Source organism: Haliaeetus leucocephalus, unplaced genomic scaffold (genome assembly GCF_000737465.1).
Source record: "Haliaeetus leucocephalus isolate CR32 unplaced genomic scaffold, Haliaeetus_leucocephalus-4.0 Scaffold76, whole genome shotgun sequence".
NCBI lineage: Eukaryota > Metazoa > Chordata > Aves > Accipitriformes > Accipitridae > Haliaeetus > Haliaeetus leucocephalus.
The window spans coordinates 2,558,126-2,575,433 of NW_010972512.1; the positions used below are offsets into that span (position 1 = coordinate 2,558,126).

General features: G+C 50.5%; 1 protein-coding gene across 1 annotated transcript; it reads right to left on the reverse strand.

The window, feature by feature from the left end:
- Positions 1 to 356: 356 nt before the first annotated feature.
- LOC104840886 (dimethylaniline monooxygenase [N-oxide-forming] 1-like) lies at positions 357 to 6,047 on the reverse strand. The gene is made up of 8 exons (XM_010582179.1): positions 5,922 to 6,047; positions 5,517 to 5,705; positions 5,270 to 5,432; positions 4,405 to 4,547; positions 3,862 to 4,061; positions 2,953 to 3,308; positions 1,851 to 1,923; positions 357 to 699 (listed from the first exon to the last, which is right to left on the reverse strand). The coding sequence occupies exons 1-8, from the start codon at positions 6,045 to 6,047 to the stop codon at positions 357 to 359; spliced, it is 1,593 nt and encodes a 530-aa protein (XP_010580481.1).
- Positions 6,048 to 17,308: the final 11,261 nt, after the last annotated feature.

Here is a 17,308-nt window from a genome sequence, read left to right on the forward strand (position 1 = left end):
TTTCCATCTGCAACACCCAAAGCCATTTTTGCTAGTCTTGTCCTTGCTTCATCCTGGCCAGTGTGGTCTGGGCATGGCCATGCCACACAGCTGTGCTCTGCTCAGGGCAGCAGGCAGGAGAGCAGCAGAGGGGCAATAAATGCTGGGGGGAGGTTGCCATCCCTGGCTAATCAGGTCTGCAAAGCTGTGCTTGTGGGTGAGCTGGAGCAGAGAGAGGTTTGTGCTGCTGGTTAAAGTTTTAAATTTGTTGCCATCTGCTGAAATCCCTTTCCCCCTGTCCCATGGCACCCTGTGGAACTGTCTGACCTGACATAACATCCTCAAGGACAAGACAAAACTTAAACAGGCTCTAAAATCTACCGGAAACAAAAAACCACAGCAGCCAGGAGCAGGAGAAACCCCACCACAGTCAGGAGAGAAGGGCAGGGGCTGGAGGAGCCGGCAGGGACTCGTGTTCTCGTGGGCTTCAGGGTCCGGTCCCACTGGGTGAGGATGGCCTGGCGTGCCCCCTCCCAGCGCCCGGGGCCCCCCAGTCGGTACTGGTAGGGGGTGCAGGGGCCGAAGAAAATGGTAAGGGCCAGCCAGGGGTCTCTGCAGAGCAGCCCCAGCACGCTGGGCTTAGCACCAATGAAGGAGGCGAGCTTGTCCATGTAGACCAGGCAATCGGTTTTGAGGACTTCGTCAAAGGACAGACCAAACCTTAATGAATTGGAGAAGAAAAAGAGGTGGGAGAAGGATTGGTGTCAGTGGGGCTGAGAGGAACTGGAGGTCAGATCCTCTGCATCCGCATTGTTATTGCATCCGGATGCAACTGGGTTCTTCTTAGGAAAGGACTGGGTGTACGTGCAGTGCAAACCAGGGTCTGCCCAGGCCCAGATCCTGCCCATGACACAGCATGTGTTAAGTGATGCTGGCTCTGGTACACACCTCTCTCACATGCATCAGTTGTTCCTTCACTTCATCACCCACAGGTTGTATCCGGACCCCCTCTCTTCACTTTGATGGACCTTTTCTAAAAGACTTTGTCAAACCAGTTTTGTTTGGTTGGGTTTTTTTTTCAACTAGTTTCCCTTTGCTCTCTGCAGAGGAGTCAGAATGAGAAAGGTGGCACACTTTAGTTTCCCTCACATTCATTTCAACTGAGTATTGCAAAAATGTGTGGTGAATTGAAGAATTGTTCCAGTTCACCCTTCCTGCAGAATTCACCACTTCATGTCCCACCTATGCTGTTTAACCTTGTATTGTACAGCAACTGTTCTGTGCAATCCTGTATTTCACCCCTCTATAGCTTTTCTACTACAGCAATCTAGATGAACCATGGATTAATATATTGCCTAGTTTCCTGGTTTTATCTGATTCATTTCCTAATAATTCTTAGACTCTGATTTGACCTTTTGCCTGCCCATGAACTATGTGCTGATGTGCTGAGACATCTATTCACAGTGATTCAGATCCCCGTGCTGAGAGGTGAGACAATTTGTATGTACACATTGGGTTGGCTTTTCTTCCCCCCTGCTGAATTGCTTTGCATTTATTACCATTAATTTCTCTGCCATTTTATCTCTCAGTCCCTGGGGACCCTGGCACACTTCCCCAACTCCCAAGCAAGCTTTAGTCTCAACTACCCTGAATTTCTTCCTGACATGAACAGGCAAAATATCAGCATCAAATAAAAGGTTGCATTGGCTCAGTGCAAAAGAATAAGGGGGTGGCTGGATCTGGGCATCACCCCCTCGCCTCTGCTATAAATGCAGGGAGCAGTCGCAGAGTGTGAGCTGTGTTGCTGCTCCTCAAACTCCAGGGGCTTTTCAATCCACTGAAAACCTTTGGGGCTCCAGGGAGTGGCTTACCTTCGTACTTGGTTTTTCTTCTTCTCATTTACTTCCTTCTCCATGACAGACTGAGGAGGCAACCGACACAAGCCTAGAAAAGAGGAGAGCGTCCTGCAGAGTTTAACTCCTGAGGGGACTTGGGAACTCATTCAGCAAAGCGTGGGAAGCGCTTCCCCAGGAGGGCAGGAAAGCCTTATCGCTGGATTTAGCTCAGCAGTGGCAATTTGCCAAAGACCAGCCCTCCATGGTGGTACAAATTCACCTGCACTTTTTCCTGCTCTTACAGATTTGTGCTGTTGGGGCACAGGCAGATAATGTACGGTGAGATGGGCCGTGCAAAGCCCCAGAGAGCACCATCCCAAAGAGAAACACCAGAGTTCCCCTGGTTCTGTGGAGGAGCCCTGATGCAGCCCTCCACACCAGCCCAGTGGGAGGTTATTATTATTATTTTGATTTTAAAAAACCCAGACAACCCAAAAAACCACCAGTAGGCTTCCTTCCTCACCTCAATAATTACAAATAATTCCTCTTGTAGGGCAATGAGACTCTTTTCCTCTGGTCGTCATGGTGGACAAACCACCATGTCCCTTGAAAAGCAGTAAATTCTGCCAGGATGGATCCACCACAGTTATCTTAAAGACAACTCTTATCTGTGCATCCAGGTTTACATATCCATCTCTGTGCTCTGACTTCTAAAATATTTTAGAGAGAAAATACTGTCATGAACAACCTAGTTTAGACCATGGTTTGCAGCCTCAGGTGCAGGACTGCACATCAGCTGAGTCACAGTAAGGAACAGAGTGCATGCACTCAGCTTGCAGCAGGCTGGGTACAAAGCATTAGCTTAAAAGCATCAGCTTAAAGGGCAAAAAAAAGCGATTTAAGGTAGATGTTATTAACTTGCATGTAGCTTGGACCAGTCACGCACTCATGTTGCTGTAGCTCAGCTGAAGTGAAATAACTTGGGAAGTCTGAGCCCTAGAAATGCTCCCTTGTCCACTTTGAAGTGAGCTTTGGAGTCCCCAAGGACTGAAACCCCTCTTGGTGCATGGAGGGGACAAGACGTGTCCAGTTTGAGCTGTGCTTTGATACATGGGAGAGCTCATGTTAGCTCTCCTACCTTTGAAGACACGGGTCACCCAGCGTGCTTGCATCTCTGTCACAGGCATGATGGCTCCTAACGGCTTGATCAGCCCAAGGACGGCCAGGGTGGGCTTCTGCAGGTGGGTTGGGAACACGTATTTGTAGAGGGACGCGTGCTTGTTTTCCACCTTGATGACTGCTTCTTCTAGGAACGGGAAGGAGACGTTGTAGCCCGTGCAGAAGACGATGATATCGATGGGCTCCTCCTCAGGGCAATTGTGGAAGACAACCGAGCTGTCCTTGAACTCCTTCACTCCTGGCTTTATGGTGATCCTCCCCGTCAGGATGTAGCTTGGAAGGTCATCGTTCAGCACGGGCTCACGCACCAGGCAGCTGTGGACAGCCGAGGGGCTCTGGGTGTTGGAGACCATGAACAAGCCCTGCCGGTGCCCCTGCTCCTCCTCCCCCCGGGCCCTCCATCACCACAACCTCCTGGTGTTATTTGCTCTGAGCAAACAGCCCTACCTGCCCCCCCTCTCCAAATACTGACATGTTTGACCCTTGCAGCAATGTCATCCAGTCCCACAGCCTGAGTGACTCATGGACATCTCCTGCCTTCTTCCTCCATTCATTCAATTACTCTTTAAACCATCTCTTTTCAGAGCTGATCCATGCTTTAAGCCTCCCTCCGCCTCTTTTACCAAGGACCCTCATGAGGAAAACCCCTCTGGTCCTTCCTGGGCTTTTCCAGTGTGCTCCATCTCACATCACCAGGACAGGAGGCTACAGCTTATCTTCTCCTGCTGGGCTACAAACTCCCCGCTGGAGATCACCCTGGTCTGGGTGCTGTTTGCTGCATTGGTTGATGTTGGTTGCTGGAGATCTCCCCCCTGCCTGCAGCACAAGCCCTGTGATACCACATGGGATGGGAGCCACCAAGAAGTACCTCTTCTCTGGTTGAAGGCCATAGTTTTCATGATTGAACCACTGGTTCACCCTGTAGTTAATCAATCCCTGTGAGAGGGGTCCGGGGAGGCTGTTTCTGATCAAGCTCATAAGTCGAGTGTTGAAAACCATGTCCCATGGGTAGCCGTGGTCAAACACGCGGCTGAGCACCCAGGCGCCTCGGCTGGTGCAAATGGTCACCTGGGAGAGAGCCAAGAATCAATGATTCGTCTGATGAATTTGCTGCTTTCCCTTTATAAAGTAACCCCAGAGGGGCACGGCGCAGACAGCTGTGCAATGAAAAAGCAGCAACAACATTTTTAAGACCTCCTGGCAGCTGGCAATGGAGGTGAAAAAGGAGAGAAGAGAACAACCAACTTTCTTTCAGGATAGGTTTTTGATCAAGAAATACAGCTTCAGAAATACTGTTTGGACACCATGCAGGGTAAACCCAGCTTGTTCTCCCTGCAGTGATGGCAAACTGAGATATTGCCCCCCCCAGCATCACCCTCCCCATGCCCCTAGTGTGGCTGGGTGGTGGTACCTTCGCAGCTACACGGCTGGCCTCCACCGCTATGTCCACTCCCGAATTGCCCATGCCGACCACGAGGACACGCTTCCCCTGAAACACGTCAGGATGCTTGTACTGCCGGCTGTGAAAGTACTGGCCTCGAAACCTCTCGATACCTTGGGGAAAAAGAAACAAAGCTTTTAATTGAGCATATGTGGGTTTTTTTGGGACAACTGGTGTAGAAACAATCCAGATGGCAAGAGCAAGGAAGTACAATTGCTGGACACCACAGACTCGGGGAGATCCAGCCCTCCATCCCACGCACATGGAACTGGTGCTTCCTCTCCAAAATGGGGTCTCACTCATCCCTGCACGGCGGCAAGCAGGGATACATGTGCTGGGCGGGACTTGGAAAATAGTGATGTGCAAGAGCTGTGCTGATGCAGTCTTGGGATTCAGCCTTTATGAGATGGGGCTGCAAGGTTCAGGAAAGCCAGTAAACCTCTTCTCCTGCCCTGCAAATGGCTTCAGAAGCACTTGATAATGCTGATGGTAAGGCAACCCTCTCTATGCTGACAGCTGGAGACATTTATCACAGCAGTTATGAATACAGCCCTGTCAAAGATGATGGAGCTTCACTGAGAGCGCTTTTTCCCATCTCGCATACTGTGTGGACAGTTTCACGGAGGCTAAACCATCCTACCTTGGAAGTTTGCTCTGAAGTGACCAGTGCCTGCAAAGACAAAGCTTCTGAAGCACGAGGATGTATTGCTGTTCATGCTAGGAGGTTTGAAAAGCAGGAGCAAGAAAAGGAAGGAAGCATTTTCCCTGATGAACCCCTAACCCTTTTTCCCTCAGCATCTGGAAGCAGGTAGCTGCAGGCAGCTGTGTACCATACCGGGAAAACAGTGCAGGGGGAGGGATGGCTCGGAGAAATTGCCGCTGCAAACCATAACGGCATCAAAGATGTGCGATGTCTGCTTCCCGTCCACCTCTGTGACCATGTCCCACTGGCCTGTGGTGGCAAAGTCGGGGCATTTCTGGATGCTGACAACAGTGGTCTGAAACGTGGAAGCAAAGCGGAGTCACCACTGGCACCTGGTATGTGCGGGGAGCGGGGCAGTGCCGGGGCACCCATCACTCACCCCAAATTTGATGTGCTCCCGGAGACCGAAGCGCTCGGCATAGGACCGCAGGTAGTCCAGGAGCTGAGCATGGGGCAGAAACACCGGGAAGTCCTCGGGGTAGGGGAAGTCGGAGAACGCTGACATCTCCTTTGAAGTGTTGCTGATGACTGATGGGTAGAGGCTTGGCCGGCCGGCCTCGATGTGTTCCTGGCACGGCACCCCAGGGTGCATCAGCCCTGTGCCCCACAGTGGCGACTGTTCCCCCACTCCCCTTCCCCTGCTCTCAGGGAGCGCAGCCGGGAGAGGTCAGCACCCAGCAAGTTCTCGCACCCCATCCCCACCCGCTGGAGCCCAGCTCAACCCGCTCCCCAGCCTGAAAAGCTGCAGCTCCCGTGGGAAGGACAACAGGCACCGCCGGCTCACCGTGTAGCGCCAGAGCCCCCCGATGTCCCGGCTCTGCTCAAAGCAGGTGGGCTCCAGCCCCTCTTCCAGGCAGCACTTGGTGGCTGTCAGCCCGCTGACGCCTGCGCCCACCACCGCCACTCTCATCTCCACCGTCTCCGCCGGGATCCCAGGCTGCGATCAGGGCTTAACCTGGGAGAAACCCCACAGAGGGTCACCACCCTCTCAGGGAGCAGCTGTCAGCATACCCTCTATAGGGGATTTCTATATATGCCACCCCCAAACCTTCACTCCCTTTTACCAGCATTCTGGGCTTTTCATTTACAAGTTAGATTAAATGTCTTTAAATCTTCTTTTTTCTCTTTTTTCTTTTTTTTTTTTTAATAAATCCATCCACTTTTACAGTGTGCTCGCCAGACTGCTTCCAAAACCCTGCAGTTGCCCTGGAAACTCGCTTTAAAAGTATATAGTTAAGCCACAACTCACTGCCAATTTTTATTTACAAACCGTGTTTAAAATATCCCTCCTTATCAGTCTTGCAAATATTTGTATTTTATCTTTGGAGATCTGTCCCTGCCTTTCTCAGAAAAGAAAACAAAATGTGCACCAGGACTATCCAGTCTCTGCATCACTGACTGGGTCCTGGGGAAGATGCCGCTGACTTTGACACGGCCACCGAGGCCGACAGAGGGGCTGCAGGTGTAGCAGACCTTAGCTTTAGGGAAGTTTTTGTGTCTGTCTCCCAAATCTGCCCTGCTGGGGAGGTCTGGGCTGGATTGACAGGCTGTTGCAGGGCTGCAAATGGCTCCAGCCCAGGGCTCAAAAGGCAGCAGCCCCCTGGGTTGACGTCCAGCCCTACAAGGCTCCCAGGGTTGCAGTGAGGATGATGGACCCGAACCCTTCTTGATAGTGCCAGGCAATGAAAGAAGGGATGATGACCAGGCACCGTGGCTCAGGCTGGACATTGCCAGAGCAGGGACCACCACGCAGGTGCCCTGGGGGTGCTGCTGCAATCCCTGGTTTAATCCCAGTGCCAACAGGGAGCACTCTGCTTGACTGAATTATTAACCCGGCGTACTGGAATGGCACTACAGCTCGGTGGCACCAGCTCCTCTGCCCCAAGAAGCACTTTCAGCTTCCACTGGACACAGAGGATGGTGTATTTGTCAGACCAAAAAAAAAAAAAAATCTTCTGTAGAAAAATGGGGTTGGACACAGTATTTTCTAAAAATCACCAAATTCTCCATGAACAATTCAGCTTTCAGTAGGAAGGCAGCACCTAGTGAATACTCTGCTTTCCAAGGTTGGAATGAAAACTGGACTTTTTCCTTTTTAAATGAAGAAAGCACTAGCTTAAGCTGCTCATCATTAGTTGTTTGGGGGTGGTAGGTGGGTGGGGTTTGCATGGCAGGAGTTAACTTATATCACAAACATCTCCAAGCTACGTATGCTATTTAATTCCCTAGCCTTTTGCAGAAAAGCTAGAAATAACATCCAGGAACCACTGTCTCTGCTACCCCATGCCTGTTTCTGCCACAGTTTCCATACTGTCCCTGCAAGTATTCGTAGCAACTAACCTCCGAAGTCTCAAGCCGTGGGGTGCTTGCGTGGGGCAGGGAGGGACGGAAAGGCTTTGCAGTCCCCCGGGGACACTTACCTCCCAGCCTTGGCTGCCTGTGCTCCTCTGTCTTGCTGCCGCTGTGGGGAGAGCCCCTCTTGCTCCCGATTTATAGGCGAGACGCAGCGTTTTGGCAGAGGCAGGGGAGGGCGGGTGGCTCTCCCCGCTCCGGCACGGCCACCCCACTCCCGCGGTGGTTGCACAACCAGGGTTATCATGGGAGGAGTGGCTGGACTGGACTCTTCTGCTGTCGTGCTGGGTGAGCCAGACAGTCCGGCTGATGATCCCTAAAGGAGCTTGAGTGCGTGGGAGAGACTGGAGTGGTCCAGATGTGTCCCACGGTCATGCAAGGAGGACACGTGTGTGCAGGGGCAGCTCCAGCTGTGGGATGTTTTCACTTGCCTCATGGCTGCTTTTCGAAAGGAAGCTGAAGCAGCTGACAGACAGCAGGGTTTTGGTAGGACTTTGCACCCAGGGCACATTCCAAAAAAAGAGAGCTGGTTTTGTGGTCACTGCTCACGGGACATGAAGGCTGCATCATGCCACTGGCCACACGTACAGCTACCGGTGGCAGGCAGGAGGCTCCTCATGCAAATTGGGAGAGTGTAAAATGGCCACAAATACCAGTGCACTAAGGTCCTAAGCACAAATAAAGTGGAAATGTTGGCTGAAATATCAATGCAGGACATAGCATTAGCACCCATTCAGGTATTTTCCAGGAGCAAATGATAATTGAAATAAAGGGAACAAGGCAGGCTTTGGACAGGGCTTTGCCTCCAGCTACTCAATATATTTAGGGGTGACTGGTGAGAAAGTATGAAATCTTTGCAAATGGATACAGCTGGACACAGAAGCCATGGCCAGACAGTTGATAGAGGACTGGGTCTTTAGGAAAAAAACAGCATTTAGAAAGAGACATAGTGATATTTGTGTCATGGGGATGACAGCAGATAGCAAACTGAGGCTCTGCAGTGTGAGCGCAGGGGACATGGTGAAAGCTGCCGGCCCCATCAAGGCATCACCTTGACACTGACAAAGGCAGTCCTGGAGTGATGGGCCCAGATTTGATATCAGCTCTTTAAGCAGTTTGAGTAACCAAGAAGGCTGCAGGGGAGGGGAAGAAAAAAACCCATCCGAGGTCTGCAGAACAGAGGGTGGTAAATAAAGCAGCTCCATCCAACAGAGACATCTGCTCAGAGCCTGTGTTCAGATCTGCAAAAGCACGAGATGGGCCCATAGCTGGGAGTTGAAACTAGAAGTGGAAATGAGATGCACATTGATAAATAAGGAAGGTAATTAGCCATAGGAAAAGTCTGCTGAGCTTTGTGGTGGACCCAGGCACTTGAACAAAACATGTTTGGTTTGTGGAGGGACAGGACTCCGCCCCTGTGCTGGGGCACTGCCAGGAGTGTTGCCACCCATCTGCAGCACCCACAAAGAGACATCAGCGTTCTCAGACTTCCCTACCCCAGGATCTCTTGCTGTTTCTGCCCAGTGCCTGGCTCCTGGGGTACTCTTGCCTCCAGAGTACATGCCCAGTCTGGGGCCAGCTGTGCCAGCCACGCTCCGGCACACCTTGGCAAGTGGTGGCTGAGACCGATGTGCTTGCAGGGGCTGGAGCCTGTGAAACCAAACTCATTCGAGTTCAGGTTTCAGACCACTGTCAGCAGCACGAAGGAACATTCAGATTTTGCTCTCCCAGGCCAATGGGACATGGTTACCAAGGCAAATGGGCAACAAGCCTTGCACATCTTTGACGCTGTTGGAGTTTGCACAGGCTACGTCTCCCAGCTCACACTCCCACTAGACCCTTCTCCAGACGCACAAGACCTTGCACCTGCAAAGCTTCTTGCCAGCACTCAACAAAAAAGAGTAGGGAGTCCACAAAGGCAAATATTTTGTTCTTTATGTGCTCCTGCTTTTGTGAGTTTCCCAGCAGGGATCCAAGCGACTCGCACTTAGAGGCACACTGTGGCAGCTTCCCAGGAGTGATGTTAGTGCTTTTAGGAGGGCAGTTCAGGGAAGCTTTCTAAAAGAACAAGTTGTATTTTGGCATAGATGAGCTACTGGCATAGAAATGGGGCCAGATACCTTTGCTGCAGCTGCTTACAGCAGTGGTGGCTCTGACCATCCCTGATGAGGAATCCAGTCTGGAGGTGCGGGACGAGAGTCTAGGTTAGAAACACGTCCAAAGCCTCAGTGCCCTGGGATTAAAACTCACTTTCCTGTGATCTGCCTCAGGCCTGTGGTGTTCCCCTCCACAAATACCCCTTCGGTGTCTGGACCAGGCATGTAGAGCAAAGTATTAGTGGAGATGAACAATGTGATAGCAGGGAGGTAATTACTGTTAATTATGCACGTGCACATGCATGCCTAGGGCACAGAAAAGTCTTTGGAAACACACAGAGAAATTCTGGTTGCTTTACTTACCTCTGCTGCTGGCATGGTGGGGATGGCATCCTGGGACACATCTCTCCAGCTTCTCTCCAGGAACAGTCTGTGAGGAGCAGAGAAGAAAATAGAATAGACAACACATTAGTGGAGCTTTTTCATATGTTCTCAGGGCTGGAAAAATTCTTCATGGCCTGGTGTTCAAGCAGAGCATCCTTTGGTACCTTTGGACCAGTCCCCCTGAATTTCTGTCGTTGCGAAGACAGGAGAAGACATGGCCACAGAGGCCCTGTCCCCATTTCTGAGCAAGTGGGTTCTGCCGCCACCCAGTTGGGGAGGGTAGGGGGATGCTGCCATCATCATCGCACACACAAACTGCTGGGGAAAATGGGCTTTCACCAAGGGATGGAGTGAGGCCAAGTCAGGGCATGTAATTTGGGGAACTGTTTTACCACCTTCCCTCTACCCAGCCTGGGACACCAAACAGCTGGGTTTGTCCACGTCCTCACATGCTGGGGCACAAGACCTGTTAGATGCTGGGGGTGTATCAGTCATGGGGGACCACAGAGAGGGCCAGGAGCAGTAAAGAACTGGTGGTGGCTCAGGACAAGAACTGGGAATGGGACGTTCACACACCTGCCCCCGCTGGTGAGCCCCTTCTCCCCTTGAGGACCAAAGCTTCCTGGCACTGGTGCAAGCCTGGGCTCTGCAATGGGCTTTTAATCCTTAAAGTAGAGGGAAGGAGAAACTTGATATATGCATTTAACCTTAATCAGATGGGAAAGGCACCTTCTCTGAAAAACTCCGGCACCAGTTTCATCATCTCTGTTTAAAATAATGCCAAGGAGGGGCAAATCTATGTACAGACAAGTCTCAGCACAGCCTGCTTTGCTGTTTTCTACCCTTGTGTCAGCAGCTTTTGGTGTGTGTCATGGTGAAGGGGGACAAGAAGAAGAAGAAAAAGTGGAGTTTCTTGTTAAGCCAGTCTCTAAGCAAAGCAGGGTCCTCACCATCAAGCAGCCGCTGCTGCCACACACACTCAGGAGCTGACGGGATGTGGGGTCTGGGCTCATCAGGGAAACACTTAATTTTCCCCTCTCCAATATTATCACTGCCTCCCCTTACTGACCAGAAGGCTTTAATCACCATTTCTTTACTGCACATGGAGGTGAGGCTGCCCCAAAGGTGGCTGTTGCCTCCCACTGCTTCCCATGAGGCTGTGGGATACTGCGATCCATGAGGTGAACAGAGGCTGCAAGCAGCTGCTGGCAGAAAAAAGTATTTCCCCACCTCCATTTCTTAAAGCCTGGATTTTGGCCCTGAAAAAAATTGCTTATGCTTTGGTCCCAAGGCCAAAAGGCAATTTCCTGCTTAAAAAAGAATAAGGCAAAACCTCTACCCCAAGCAGCAGGGACTGTTTCCCTATTTACTTTACTATTTCCAGCACATAGAGGACACTGGCAGTGACAAACACTGGCAGGACACTTACACTTCTTTTTAATCAGAGCTAGGTATGTTCAATATTTTGAACTCTTCCTGAAACTTCTCAAGAGACATCACTGTTAAGGAGATCCAAAGGATATGCAGGAGCAGATGGGGCCTGTAGCAGCTACTAGAAGAGAGGGATTTGCTTGCTAGGCAAGGAGGTCTCTGCGTGGAGAGCAGAAGTGTTTTACTTCAACGTAGTTGGCAAAGTTTAACCTGATTTAATAATAAGTCACCATGTTTCCCAGGCATGTAACCTGTGGAATTCATCAAGAAGAAGCTGCTGCCCTTGTTAAACCTATTGTGTTAATAAAGCTTGGAGAACTGCACTTTTTAACTTCTTGGGTTTGGAGGTTTTAAAATGTACATTTAAGAACTTCCCCAGACAGCTGCTTAAAAATCTTCACAAGAACAACCCTGATGGACACAGACACCCTCCCTTGCTCGCCATGTCTTTGTACCAGGACTCAAAGCAGATGAATGCATATACTCCCCAAGTACCATGGGAGATGCACCCAAATAACATGCAGCAGTAGGAAGGGCTTTAGACCCTCCTCAGCTCTTCTCACCTCAGCATCAAGGAGTCCATCTCCATCATTTCACAGGTAAAATAAAACATAACTACTGAAGAGACTGTCAGAGCAAATGGGAGTTAAGTTAAGGTAACTTGTAAGCAAATAATCATAAGAAAGGGCTGTCTAGAGAGCACAGGGTTAAGACATGCACAGCCCGACCAGAAGGCGCCTTCCTACCACCACCACCACCAGGTGAAGTCATCCATCAGCCTTCAAGTGTTTTCAAAAATTCAGTCAGCGTGGCCGACACCTTTCTCTAAATATTGACCAAGCACCCAGGCCAGGCAGTTTGAATGCCTTCAATTCCTGCTGCCTTTCCAAGAGCATCTCCAGCAGAGGTGTGCCCGTGGCCGACATTCCCATCCCCCAGCACGGGGACACAGCAACACTCCTAATTCAGGCAGAGATGTGCTCCTGCACCACCCCAGCCTCCCACCTAGGAGCACTTTGGTGCATTTATTCCCAGAAATAGGTTTTTTTTAAGAGGACAAAATTCCCGACACTATGCAAAGCAAGCCTCTTGGACCACTCAGAAGTACCTCGCTGAGGAGCCAGCACAGGCACTATGACAACATGTTAGCTCACATCAGCTGGCAGATCTTCTCTCATCTCTGATGGCTTCACCAGACCCTAGGAGACAAGATGGGGAGGGACCTCAGGAACATCTGACCCATCTTCTCCTCCAAAACCAGTTCTGACTGACCTTTACCACCTTGTTTCCTTCACCTGTTTTAAAAACCTCCCACCCAACTTCATGCTTGCTTTTGGAGTGGCTGTCAAGTTTTCTCTTATCTCCACAGCAAAGACAAGCTGTTAGCTAACATTTGGAGATAACTGAGGAGATTTTGCAGCACCACGTCTCCATAAGTTTAAATGGGAACTTTCCAGATTAAGTTGATAGAGGAGCTCTGACTGGCTCATGTCTTGGCTTGCTAATTGGTCTGAGAAGCTGCTGAGCACTCACAGGTGGTCCTGGGGCCTTGGGGCTGCTCAGCACCACTGAAGATTAGCCCCCGTGGCTGGTGTTTCCTATTTATATTCTGGAAATTATTTTTTATGAGGAAATTGTGCTGCAGGGGTCAGTGTATTTCTCTGAGAGCTTCACCCAGCTGATGAGATCAGGGTTGGGAGAGGTCGGACCACCGTGACTGAGGCAGTCAGACTGCAACTAAGCAAATGGACTGATGGCTTGAGAGGGTGGGTGGCAGGAGGAGAAACAACAGCACTGAGAGGTGCAGCAAGGAGATGTGATGCTGCTGGGGGAGCTTGTGAGCCAAGCTCTGCCCCTTTTGTCCCCTCTGACTGGAAGGAGGGGTGGAAAGAAAAGAGCCTGAGGCCTCCTGTTTAATCCGTACAACATGGTTCTGGGAACAGGAGCAGTGACATGTGGAATAACCTGGCAATAGCTGCTTCTAATGAATATCTTGATCTGAATCAGACCTGGGACAGGCAAATCCTAAGACCAGCCACCCCATATCTGCCTTTTCTAAAGCAATAGCAGCTCTCCAGTGCTTCCTTCTGACAGCCCAGTCCTCACCCTTGGGGAAGGACTCCCATGATTTTGTTCAGGTTGCAAAATATGTAATTGATCTGACAATACAAGAACAACAACAAAACCTTTTTTGTCTGGAAGGATTAGTGTCCAGCAAGTAAATAATGGGTTAGTCAGGACTGGAGACAAGGATACTCTCCTGTTCTATCTTCCTAGGGATCAACTCCTCCATCCCCTATGCTCAGAAATACCTGTAGTGTGGGACTGGGCCACAGTACGCTTGCTTGTGTCATGTTGATTGCAAAACACAACAAAATTTGTGATAGCAAATCCATAATAAAAATATTTTCCTCTTATCTAAAGAGAAAGTGTGGCCTGAAGTGGTGTTGGTCTGCAGGACACAAACCCCAGCATTTTCATGCTCTGTATTTTACAATAATTCTGATCATCACCGCTGTATCTGTTTTCCCTGAAGACATTTTGAAAGATCACAGCATTGCAAAACAGAGTGTCAGCTCCAGGAGGTGACCTTAGTGTGAATGGGAAGGCACTGCTGGGACTGCCTGGCAGGGACCGTTCTGTCTGCTCTGGAGAGGTCCACCTTCTCCTTGGCAGCTGGGAAGAACCCACCACCATGTCCAACCCCAAATTCCCCAGACTAAATGCCAAAACGGTCTTCCCTTCGAATCCCTCTGGGGTCTTGGGGAATATTGGCCCTTAAACTTCTCAATATCTGCAAAGAGAAGAGATGGAAGGAGTGTCCAGGGCTCCAGGAGTCTTGAACTGCAATATTCAGCAAAACTTTGGGTACAGCATAAAAACCCAGGGTGCTGGGACCCAGACTTTGGTGGTGGTGACATGGCAGATTATATATATTGGGTCAGGAGACTGAGGAAATGTGGGTGAAGCCAGGGCTGAGCTCAGGGGTCTGTTTCATTGCTTGCTTCAGGACCACTGCGTTACAGAGTAACCTTTGCCTGAGCTTAGACAGTTCACGGGAAAAACATCCGTCCTTGAAAAAAAATGAGCTACGATATCGCTTCGGTAAAGAAGAGAATGAATGCAGTAAATGTAAGTTTTCAGGAAAGCATGTAAATGGCCTGTAAAAACTATTGAAACATTGCCTTGCTGCTGCTGAGACAGCAGAAATGGGAGCCGGCCTTTGCTAAGTATTGCAAAAGAGCCACATTATTTGGCAGACATTAAAGATAGCTAGAGGAGGTGAGCTGGGAACATGTGTTCCTCCCCGACAACTCTCCTGCAAAATGCAGCATCACATGGTGATGGGACCAGGTCAGAAACACATCACCCCCCACCCCCGCCGCCCTCCTCTCCCCCAGATAAAGACTGCAAGCTCAGAAACCATCTCCCAGCACCCCGTTTCCCAACGCCACGCACAGGACTTGCACAGCACTGCTGCTGCAAAATGGCAGGGACATGCATGGAAAAAAGCTGGGATTATGAACAGCCTTTTTGCAGTAAACCCGGGCGGCACCCCCTGCCCTGCCCACCGGGTGGGACTTTGCTGGCATCTCCAACAACGGGCTGCAGCAGGGATTTATCTGGTGAGAAAGTGGGGAAGAAGCTCCAGCGGTCTCTTTTCGCAGTCTCCCCTTCAAGACAGGTGGACTTTTCTGGAGAAGCGTGTGAGCAGCATAGCAACCCATCTAGGGACCATGGGTCTGCATCGCCTGCCTCCTGCACTGGCTCCCAGTAACAGCTGCACGGTCTCCAGGAATATCGTCAGTTCTGGGCTTTACCAATGAAACCAGAAACACAAGCATAAACAGCTGTGATATATTTTCAAAGGTCCAAGTCTTGTTTTGTGAGGCATAAGGGAGGAATAATCCAATAGCGGTGAATCATCTATCTCGTGTCACGCAGCATTTGTGTCAACAGCCAAGTACAGCTGCTGTAGCCCAGCTGTAGCCCTATGGCGTTGGATGCAGCACCAAGGTATTGGAAGGGGACGATGCTGGCTGAGCATTTGGGCTGTTCCTCTGCTTTTCCCCAGACCATGCAGGACAGTGTCTTTCCAGCTTCATAGCGAACCTCTATTTGCTTCCAGCCAAAGACAGGCTGAAGGATTTGGGTTCAGCCCTTCCAGCAGGCCATAGGCTGGGTCCCAGGCACCAGCAGCCCTGGCTGGGGACAGGTCAGCCATCTCCCCGGCTTCCCACCTTACAGCTGCTTGGTTGGTGTTATTCTGCAAATAACTTCCCCATCTGGTACATATGCAGCTTGCTAACCCTGCTCCTAGACATGTGCTTCTAGCAGTACTCTATAAACAGCTTTTACCTTGGATGGACTCCAGCAGGACGTATGGATGTATATGGTGATCGACACCAACCATCACAGCATCAAAAGTGGCCAGTTCCTCTTTCCCATTAGTTTCAGTGACAACAACCCACTGGCAGGTGGTTGAGAAGTCCTGGCTTTTTTTTTTTTTTTAATCCTGATGACTGTAGTCTGATAGGAAACCATAGCAAATACATCAATACGTAGGTCCCCGCACGCTGTGTGATGCCGACACAGAACAGGCAGAGCTGGGTGCTCAGTTGTGCTTCCTATCCTCACTTGCCCTAAAATAACCAGGCCAGCTGTGAGTAACGGGTCAGCTAGGGCCCTCCTGGCTCGTTCCCCTTAATTAGTGGGGGATTTCTGGGAAACAAGCATTTACTGACCCACACAGGGACAGAGAGCCTGGCTCCAGTGGCATGGTGCATGGGGAGCAGACACCCCCCGGCACCAATGCTGTTGCTTCCCACTGTTTCAGCAAGCTCTGGGCCATGGGAGGGAGGCTGGGCTGGCAAACTGGTCCTTGCTAGGTGGAGCACTTGCTCCAGCAAAGCAAAAATAATTGCCGTGGTGTTTAGTCTGCAGGACACTGTGCAGAATCACTTGATCTTCACCCAGCAGCTGACCTCGGTACTGGCATCCCCAAGGCATCCAGCAGTAGCAGTGTCATGCAGTGCTGGCTAAAATTCTGGCTTTTTGGAGCAAACTGGTGATAGGTGAAAGTATCATGGGTGTTTACTGATTTTGCATGTGTAAAATAATCAATTGTTCAAACAGCCCAGAAAGGTGGAAGCTAGTGTAAAAGGAATCATAGGACACATGTCTCTGCTCTGCAAAGGACTATCCTGCGGCGCCCTTGTTTGCAGAGATGCTGTTGGATTTAGTATTTTGGCCCCAGGGTGGGTTTGCACACATGAGAAACAGCTGCAAAACAGAGGAATTCAGAAATAGCAGCTAGGTGTATCTTCCCCGTGATACTCTGGCCAGCAGTAACGCCCTGCAATCTGCCCAGGGAAAAGTGTTACAGCCAGAGTGCTCTCAGCAGCACAGGCACTGGCTGTGACCTCATGTCAGATAACGATAAGGTCATTCAACCCATTTTGCAGATGTAAGCCAGCACCAGAGAGCCCTTGTGACAGCCTGGCCCACATTAATTTATTGACTGCACCTGAGGAAGAGGCCCCACCCTGCCAGCACCCCAAAACCCATCTTCATTCATTCCCTGACATCATCTCTGCTCACCCCATTGGCACCCCAACATGTCCCCTGTGCATCCCACAGTTCCCAGCACCACCACCAACTGCTGCCTCTTCTCCCTACTGCCCTTTCTTTCACATAACGTGGTACTTTGGCTTCCAAAAGGCAAGGGCTCCCAGCCCCCATTGCATTCAATGTGGGTCCTGCCAGCACCCCACAAGCTCAGCACAGGGTAAGCAGCAACATTCCTGACCACAGCTGTGTCCTAGCTGGGTAACAAGGCTGCCATTATCAGCTAGAAAAAAAAATCACAGTGATACACCACGCACAGCTTGTTAATTGCAAAAGAATT